This window comes from Neltuma alba, unplaced genomic scaffold (genome assembly GCF_004799145.2).
Source record: "Neltuma alba isolate B1F8T4 unplaced genomic scaffold, ASM479914v2 tig00010977_pilon, whole genome shotgun sequence".
Classification (NCBI taxonomy): domain Eukaryota; kingdom Viridiplantae; phylum Streptophyta; class Magnoliopsida; order Fabales; family Fabaceae; genus Neltuma; species Neltuma alba.
The window spans coordinates 38,364-48,415 of NW_021635739.1; the positions used below are offsets into that span (position 1 = coordinate 38,364).

Consider the following 10,052-nt stretch of genomic DNA (forward strand, 5'->3'; position numbering starts at 1 on the left):
AAAACAGACCCTTTAAGCTGCTGCTCATGACTTTGGCCTTTTTACGGCTTTTTGTTTTGTATCAGTTTTCACTAGATTATTATTTTTATTATTTTGTTGTTAGCAGAAGTATAAGTATTTCTCTCATTTCTCTTCAAACCCACACATGAAAGGCTTTGAATGGTCTCTGCATATTTGGAAAGATGCTACTTTCTTTCTGGTTACTGCAGCTTGGGCTTCACTTTCTCTTTCATCTTCCTTCTCTCTCTCTCTCTCTGTGCGTCCAGTACTGCCCCCCATATGGCCCTGATTCTGATGCAAAGAGATTAAAGAGGATCATCATCATCATGAATGAATGGAGTTTGTTTGTGTCTGTGGCTTTGGGCGACCTTGAGAGCGACCACTGAGTCTCTGTGACTGTCATTAACCCCTCCCTCCTACGCTGGCACTGAAAAACATGCTACTCCTCTCCTTTTCCTTTCAAATTCACACACACACACACACCTCTCTCTCTCCCCCCTCCCCACGCAAACCTATTCACTTTGTTCTGGGCCTTTTAAGATTTTGCTGACCTTACAGTTATTTGACTAGGCTTATTCAGTATGCTTTAATAATAAGAAGGCTCGATGTATCCGTAATTTTGTCACCTTTGATTCATCTGGTGAGGGCATTAATTTCTTTAATGTTTATTATTATTGTTGTTTGCGTGATGTGTACTGATAAAAAGAAAAAGACGATGGCCTAGCTTGCTGGGCTGTTTTCCATTTTCTCTCTGATGACCTTCTCTTCTGCTATTGCCCAACAAAGATCTTCTCATAATAGTCCCAGCAGAAAATCCAAACAACCAGAACTACAGGTTAGGGGAAATTTCAGAGTTTTCTCAGACTCTCTCGTGCATTCAATGCAGTGATCGAGTAAAAACAGCCTGATCATTACAAGATATAAAATACATATCATCATTACTACTGCCAACAGATCAAAGAGCTAGAGATTATTCATATTCATATCCATATAATAGCTAGAAAAGACAAACAAAAGGGGGGGGGGGGATCAGAAAAGAAAAGCTTTCTAGCAAAACCCTTAAAACATAGTTTTATAGTCTGCTGGCTGGTAGTAGTGCCGAATTTAACTAAAAACTTAAACACCCCACTAATCCCACGTACACAATAATCACATCATCACTTCTTACTCGGTATACCAATTCACAAAGATATATAATGAGGGTAAGACCCAAAAAGAAGAAGAAAAAACCAGACTTGGGAGAGATGATATATGTTTCGATATCAGTTAGTGATGGTTTTCTTTCCCGTTGTTGTTGTTGTGGTCTAATACTTGGCCACCTTCCGTTATTAATTTTTGAGCTTGCTGGTGAAACTGTTGCTTACAAGCTTGACATGTGATCTGAAGCATAGTTGAATTGATCTGCTTAATCGCTTGCTCTTTCAAAGCGAATGCTTTATCCAGTTCAGCTTGAGCTTGCTGTCTTATTCTCCTGGCGTTCGCGAACTCTTGCTCCGCCGCCTCCATCTGTCTCTTGGCTTCTTTCCTTGCCTCCTCCGCGTATGCCTTCTCCACCATCAGCGCCGCCACCGCACCCGGCGGCTTATCGCTGCTGTTACTGCTCTCCTTTGGTGATGAATTCGTCCTATTTGATTCGTTCTTGTCGCTCAGGTCCGACGACCCAATTGAGAGCTGTAACTGGGTCGAATGGGTGTCGTCTCTTGCGACGTCGTTGGGCGGCGTGGCGGTTGAGAGCTGAAGGTCCAGGTTGGGGTAGAGCTTGTTGTTTTGATGGTTGGTCTTGGACGAGGTTTGATGAGCAATAATAGGGTTATTGTTCTGCAAGAATGTGGGTTCCGCGTTTGGCTTTGTCATCACCAGACCAGGTGGAGGCCAGGCCGGACCGGCGCTGAAATTGGTCTCGCTTGACGGACTGGGGCTCGATGCAGTTCGAGATAGACACGCCGGTTGCTGCGGCTGCCCCTCCGACTGGAGTCGCCCCATATTGCACGCATCTTGGTGTTCGATGAAGCTCTCCACCCTACGCGCATGCATACAATTAGGACAACAAAAAAGGATGAACATAAAGACAAAGAAGAAGAAGAAGAAGAAGAAGAAGAAACATCATCATCATTTAGCATTTGAAAGGATGGGATTAGATGATGGAGGAGTGTGGACCTTAAAGAGCGAGCTAATTAAAGAAGGAGAAGGAAGGAAGGAGGAAAGAAAGAAAAAGTGATTGTAAAAGGTGTTCTTTTTAGAAAAGGCGTCCACTGGTTTTTTGAAATGGCGAAAGGGGGTTCCGCTGAATAAAGGTGAAGAAGCAAGAATCATATTAAATCACATCTCGAAACTCGTTATATCTCAGATTAAGACATATATGCTGTAGTTCGTTCGTCCAAGAAATATACAACGTATGATCACGAAGAAGATGATCCTGGAACGGCAGAAGCTATATATATATATCTGTATGTATGGGACCAAAACCAAACCCAAAAAAAAAAAAAGAGCTTTGGGAGCAGTGTTCTCCAACCGTCGCGAAAACAGTATTATTTATATGTTTGAAAGTTAGGATTAATAATGTTGCATCAGTCAAATACGAAAACCTTTTATTTCCCCCTCACTAACTTTATATTCCATTCCAAAAAATGTATTTCCCTTTTCTCAAGTCAAAACCAATGTAAAACAAAACGGCATCAAGTTTAAGTGAGTTGATAATACAATCATATATAATCAAAGAACAAACAGATGTATCTGTTGTGAGTATCCGAAGTTTTGATTTAATAATACCAATATTGCATATATATATATGTGATATATATACCTGGAGAAGACTCGGCCACAATCACAGGAATGGCCGCGAGTGCCACAGGTCTTGAGATGTGCCTTGTAATCGGACTGGACGGCGTAGGCCTTAGAACAGCGGTGGCAGACCCATTGCTTGTGGTTGCTATGCTTCCGGCGAAAGTGTTTCTTGATTCCGACGAGGTCGCCGAGGGCGTGGCAAGGGTCATGGTGCAAGCATGTCGGCTCCGGGCAAACAAACACCCTCTTCCTCACCACCGGCGTCTCTCTCTTGAGCAGCTTCCATGGCACCTTGTGCCTCCTCCTGTGCATCTGCAGGTTCTGGTCTCTCTGAAACCCCTGGTTACAGATCTCGCACACGTACCGGTCCGATTCCAATAGCGTCTTGGGCGACAGCGAAACCACCTCCGCATCTGGATCTGCAAATATTATATAAATCCCAAAATCAATTCAACGTTTAATTTCATCATGAACACAAATGGGAATTCAAATTAAGACTGTGGCGCACACACTACCTGGTGTTCCGGCGGGTCTTCTCTTTCTTTTGTTGGTAGTATTGGCGCCATTTTCTGCGGTGGAAAACTGCTCCGACGTTGGAAGTGATGACATGGGGTTTTTGTTCTGTGATGATCCTTGCTTATAATAGTGGTATGGGTGTCTCTGTGTGTTGAGGTAAAGTGGTGAATTGTTGGTGATAGGATTAAGTAAATGGAGAGATCATGAGAGGAACAAAGAGAGAAAGAAGAAAAGACAGCTAGAAGGCATAGGAGAGAGAGGGGCGGGGGGGAGGGAAGAAGAAGGAAAAAGATCTTTGCTTTCTTGCTTTCTTTCTTTCGGTTACTCTCTCAGCTTTCTTTTAACTTGCTTTTAAACTTTCAGCTTTTTCTTCCATGGGGCTCTCTCTCTCTCTCCCCCTATCTCTCTCTTCTTCTCTTGCTTCCAATTCCAACTCTCATCTTCAGAAGGTGTTGTCTCTCCTTAATAAACTTTCAAAAAGAGAGACACACAGACCCAATCACAAAGCTCGAAACTTGATCCCACAGGCACCCTCCTCTCTAAATGGGCTCCAGATATATGAGAGGCAAAAAAAAAAAAAAGGAAAAAAAAATCCCCCACAAACAAACACATCCCTTCTCATAATTTATCTCTCCCCCTCTCTCTCTTCTTTTCTCTCTCTTTCTCACCGTAAATTTTTTTTTCCTGCCTTCAATCCATGCATAATTACACCCCCATACCCACGTAAGCTTCCTATTTTTGTCACACTTTCTCTCTCTACCCCTCCCTCTATCTCTCTTGCGCGGGGAGGATATTATCTTTATAGACCATTGTACCCATGCTCGTGACTGTGCAGAACCTCTAATTAATTTCTCACGAAGCAGCTTTTATAAAGTTAGATAATGAGGACGTGAGGTCACCCTCAAGGGCACTATGGTACTTACACAGCATGTGTGTGTGTGTGTGTGTTTTTTTTTTTTTAAATTCCAAAATTAATTAATTAAGGTGGCTTTGCCTTTTGGTAAACTGGGGGCATCAAAGCTAACAGTAAGGAGTTGAAATTAAGGCGAGGTTGTCTTTTCTAGGAGAGTTCGTAATGTTGGCAATATTGTCCCAAGCCAAGACATACATGTAAGCAGTAGTCCCTGTGGTACGGCGACGACCATCATTTTACCTTCGAGTTTTATGGCCACATTAGAAGGGGGGGATATATGTAGATATATATATATAATTAACACATGAAGAAGTATAATTAATGAGTCTATAATCAACTTGATAAAAATATATTCCGTCAGTCCTAAACATAAGACTCCTTTTGTAATGTAAATTACACTATAAAATTGGTATTATATTTAGGACCGGAGGAGTAATTAATATACACACAGATAAAATGAAATTCTTGTGCCAAGGAGGCTTATCCAGTTTACATAATATTACCTCCGATCCTAATTATAAGACTCTATTTGTAGACTATAAATAAGGTCTTATAATTAGACTAAAAGTAATAATAGTCAATTTAATGACTTTCGTCAAAAAAATTAATGATCAAGTCATTTTTTATAATTTTATCCATTATAAATTATAATTAATATATTTAAAAATAAATCAAATTTATCATAGCGCTTTATTGTTTATATCAATGCATTAGTTGAAGCATTGTTAAAAATTTAATAATTCTTGTGCGGAGGGAGCTTATTTAATTTAAATAACCTATAATCATTTTTAAAGAAAAATCGTGACTTTATAAACAATATATAAATAAAAATAAAAAATCAATATCGTTTTCATGTGGGAAAAAATCTAATGTAAAAATTAAGAAAGGGAAAGACAAGAAAAGGAAGGAAAGTACACTATCACATAAATGGGGGTGATGGGATTACCTTCTTTGTGCACCGGAAGAGGCAAAACTTATTACACATTAATCAATAACTAATTAATCCGTACGTGTTCCTGATGTTATGTATATATAAAAGTGGTGCACATAAACTCATCGATTAACTTTGTAGTAACTTGCAAGGAAATTAGCATTGCATGTTTACGGAAAGTTGATCATGCAAATCCAAACCATTATTAGCCGAAAAACACGTCTCTATAGCTTCTTCTTCTTTCACATTTTTCTCCCTTCTCATTTTGCCCTCTTGTTTTAACCTATGCGCCACATAAAATAATAGAAATACATTATTCAATGGTTAAAAAACATTATCGAAAAACGTACAATTTTATCTGCTTTTGTGATTGTTTTTATTATATTGTATATCACATATATATCATCATACATTAGGAACAAAATATCTGCCCATGAAAAATTCATTAATGTTACGTGTATATATAATACACATGTACTAGACGCACTACAAAAAGTTAGCATATTAGTGACAAAATTTAATGATAGAATAAAATTCTGTCACTAATCTGTCGCTAATCCCTCACAAATTCTGTCACTAAAATTAGTGACAGGATTTAGTGACAAAAAATTTATGTCGCTAAATCAATGAAGGATTATTTCGTCACTAATTTAGAGATGGATTAGTGACAAAATCTTATTCCGCCACTAAATTCTGTCACAAGTCCGTCATTAATTTTGTTTTAAATGATTATTGACAAAAATTAGTAATGAAAAAATTTCGTCATAATTTCTATTATCAATCTATCACTAACTCTCATTTTATGACAGAATTTTTCCGTCACTAATTTCCGTCGTAATTCCGTCACTAATCTGTCATAAAAAACATAATATAAATATATAACAATTATTTTTAAACTTATTATTAAAATATAATATAATATATCATGATTTTTAAATAATATATTATATAAAAATTAAAAAAATACAAATATTATAAAAGAAAATAAAAATATATAATATACTTAGTATTTTGTTAAATATTTAAATAAAAATATAAATTACTAGAAATTTTTATTAAAATATAAAAATTAAATTCAAATAAATAATAATATATTAAATATCCATTTCTAATTTGATTTTTTTTTAGTCAAGAATTTATGTGCTGCATGCATGGTGTAATCATCAGTAATTTATTAATTACCTTTTATTGCGTTTTAACAACAATTCATCCTTCCGCACTAAACACAAGAGCTAGTTAAGGAGTTAATTTTGACCATGAATATAAGACCCTTAATTCATTTTATCTCTAATATTTATAATCAATTTTGACCAAACTTGTTTATATCTAACTTACAAGCTAATATATACTCTAATACTATATAAGGGCATTTTAGAGAGATGGTGTCAATTTTATTTAAATTAAATAATTTATTCAGCTATTTTAATTTCTTTAAATTAGTTAAATAGTCCTTATATTAAAAGAGTTTTTAAGGTTATGATAGTTTTAGGGTTTGGGGATGTTGTCATTATTAGCTCATGATTTTTCATTACGCTGGTGATGGAGTTGCAGGGAAATGGTAATTTTACTAAAAATTCATATTATTAATCAGTTATGATCAACGAGTCTGCTAAACGCCATATCAGCACACACATATATGCATGTGTGTATACTTTTGTAACTAAACTAGCTCTCTTCATTTGCACAAATTAAAATTAAATAATGGTAGTAGCCTGTGAATGGTACGGTTCTTTACCCTTTTTTAACAGTTATGTCGATGTTAATTATTGGAAATTTTTTAATTAATAAAGAATGTCCTGTTAATTTATCGTTTGTGAGGCTTTTTTGTTTTTGAACTCGTGTGTAGGATGAACGAACTGCTGTTGTTCAATCAATACACGATATTAACTATAAAGCATTTGGACTAAATAGGCCTTACACTATCATTTCCATATGGTAAATCATAATATATGAGCATGTTGTGGGAAGCTTCTTCGTGAGAATTAGTTACTTAATGTAAACGGCCCGTTCCAACTTACTAGCAACTAATTTCTTGTTTTTCTCTAATAAAAAATTATACATAGGAATGTCCATCCAAACTTGTAAAGCACCTAAAGTTCCACTTTCAAGTTTAGAGTGAGCGAAGTCTATAGAAATCAATTAACTCATCCGTTAAAAAAAAAAAATTCCTCCATTCCTTAATATAAGAAATACTTAGCTGGTTATTCTTTTGATCCTTAATGTAAGACCTAATTTAAGAGGTAATATAGATTCTATATGTAAAACTTATTTTATATATTTATCAATTTTTTCCAAATCGTATTAATATTCTCTCAATAATAATTAAGTAGAAGAGTAAGGAAAGAAATTAAAAAGAATAATTAAGATATTTTAGAAAAAACATATCATATTAACTAATTTAATCAACATCTTTAATCTACTCAAATTAATTGAGTAGGTTTTAAATTAATGACCAGATGAGTAATTTAGATAGATTAAGAAATAGCATTTTCAAAGATACTTTCGAATTACTTACCAAAATGGTACTCATATCGATCAGTAATAAAATTTAGAAAGTAATGAGAAATTAGAGGGATAATATATGAATAATTGATGAATGCATATTCATGGATACAAACATAGACAAACATATTCGCTGCACATGCAGATTTTGGTGAGGATATATATTCCCGCATGTGTTTTGGTGGCGAGGTTCGTCCTCTTTATCCCACCCATAGCCCCACTTTGCAATACTCTCCTTCACACTCAAGAATAATATTCAAACCAATTCATTGTACACTATCATTCACCAAAAGTACACACCCACACATTTATTGAAAAAGCCAATGTTACAATTTACTCGCTCAAGTCATTAGTATAAGAGGTATTAGACAACAAATTAAAGAGATTCAAAATATTAACTAATTAAGTTAGTTATTTATATAAAATATATATTGATTTTCTTAAAATATGCTCTTTAATCATCATTTGCATGGAAACTCCCTTACTACTATACTAAATAGGGTAGTTTGAGCTAAAAGATTATAAATTTGTATGAAGACAAAACAGGTTGAAATCGTCTATTTATGATTAAATATGTTAACTAACTCCTATATTTAAAATGGGAGAGAGTACATAAAATTCAGTGGCCATGGGGAAGGGAGGTGTGGGTCCCCTTATGACCATTTCTTTTATATACTTTTATATCATTGTGCTCGCATAACATTGGATCCACAGGAGTGATTGAGATTGATTCATATACGTAGTGTAAGTGTTATAAAATATGATATTTATATATATATATATATATACACACACACCTCTCCGGTCCTTAATATAGGACCAAATTCTTGAATTGATTTGATTCTAAATATAAGACATATTTCTCATATTTATTAATTTTTTCTAAATTACTCATATGGATACTCTTTCAACCATAATCAAGTAGAAGAAAGAGAAGAGGTATTAAGAAAGATGATTATGGGTGTATAGGAAAAATGTGTCATTTTTCTTATAATTAACTAACTTACCTAACTTTCTTAATCTAATCAAATTAGTTAAATGGGTCTTATGTTAAGGACTATAAGAGTATATAAATGTAAGGGAGGAGGATATTGTCACATTAAACCAATTAATGCTATTTGGTATATACGAAAAGCATCAATCTATTTCTTACAACTAAAAGCAATTAATAATGGATACATACAACAAATTTGGATCATAAAGAGGACTTGAGTTTGACATTTGTCGGGCTTCAAAGATTCTCTCTTCTTCCTCCCTCGGTCCTTGCCTTACATTATCCTTTGTTTTAAATATTTATATATTCCTCCAGTTCTAAAATAGTTTTATATTTAGAATCAGAGGAATATATAAATATACAATCTATTTGTACATATGAAAACATTGTAATATATATGCGAAAATACATTGTAATTTAAGTTTTTGAGTGGTTTTTTTTCCTTTGTGTATTGGATTAATTCTTATGTGATCAATACTTCTCTTAATCTAGAGAGAAAAAAGCGAAAGTCATCAATAATAATAATAATAATAAATGATGCGCAAATGAGCAAAATACACATGGATTAAACTAAATTTTAGAATGTTTATTCTGTTAACCTAATTACTGTTGTTCAATTTCCCTTTTGGAAAATAGTGTCGTGTGTGTTTATAGGAAACCGACGATTTATTATGAAGATATTGACACAAGAGGTGAAGAAATTAGCATTAAAGTTAATATGGATAGAATCGCTTATGTCGATGATGTTAGCTGGATGATGGTAAGTGGTGGATGTAACTCAAACAATAAATTGTAGACATATTAATAACAATTCGAAAACAATAAAACTTGTTAATAATTATTTTTTTAATAATATTGATATAATTATATAAATAATATTTAGGTGCAAAATGCAAATGTTGTGTATAACATGAAATCTGAAAAAAGAAACTGCTACATATATCGTAGATGACACAGCTTCTTTTGAATTTTTATTATATATAATTACATGAATACATGAATATTAATTAAAATATTAATAATTATTATTGAGTAATTAGTAATTATTAATAATAGTTAACAATAATCAGTACTATCTCTAGTACTTAATATAAGAGCTATATAACTAACTTAAAAAATTTAAAAATTAAAAATATTTATTATTTATAATAAATAGATATTGTCTTCTCTAATATATTACTTATCAATTATGCGCATCTAAATTATGCCTTGATAAAAACTTCTTAATATGTGCAATCATCGTAGGAATTTTTAGTGGATAAATATTAGAGATAAAATATATTAAATTTTTATAATTAAAATCAAATTGAATCTCTAATTAAATTTTATATTTAAAACTGGAATTGAGGTCATTTATTAAGTTTGCACAAAAATGACGGATATAGTCTGAGCGGAAAAATGATTGGCTACAC

General features: G+C 33.6%; 1 protein-coding gene across 1 annotated transcript; it reads right to left on the bottom strand.

Moving 5' to 3' along the window:
- Window positions 1-854: 854 nt before the first annotated feature.
- Window positions 855-3,792, bottom strand: LOC114760423 (zinc finger protein SHOOT GRAVITROPISM 5-like). Its single transcript, XM_028949679.1, has 3 exons — window positions 3,300-3,792; window positions 2,804-3,203; window positions 855-2,020 (listed from the first exon to the last, which is right to left on the bottom strand). Exons 1-3 carry the CDS (start codon window positions 3,391-3,393, stop codon window positions 1,267-1,269), a joined length of 1,248 nt encoding a protein of 415 aa, XP_028805512.1. The 5' UTR covers window positions 3,394-3,792; the 3' UTR covers window positions 855-1,266.
- Between the last annotated feature and the right edge of the window lie 6,260 nt (window positions 3,793-10,052).

What these genes read in the sequence shown, in the direction of transcription:
- LOC114760423 (XM_028949679.1), bottom strand. Translation starts at nt 3,393, where the DNA reads ATGTCATCACTTCCAACGTCGGAGCAGTTTTCCACCGCAGAAAATGGC. An exon ending in AAGACCCGCCGGAACACCAG is followed by an intron (nt 3,204 to 3,299) that starts GTAGTGTGTGCG and finishes TAATATTTGCAG; the next exon opens with ATCCAGATGCGGAGGTGGTT. An exon ending in TGTGGCCGAGTCTTCTCCAG is followed by an intron (nt 2,021 to 2,803) that starts GTATATATATCA and finishes GCATGCGCGTAG; the next exon opens with GGTGGAGAGCTTCATCGAAC.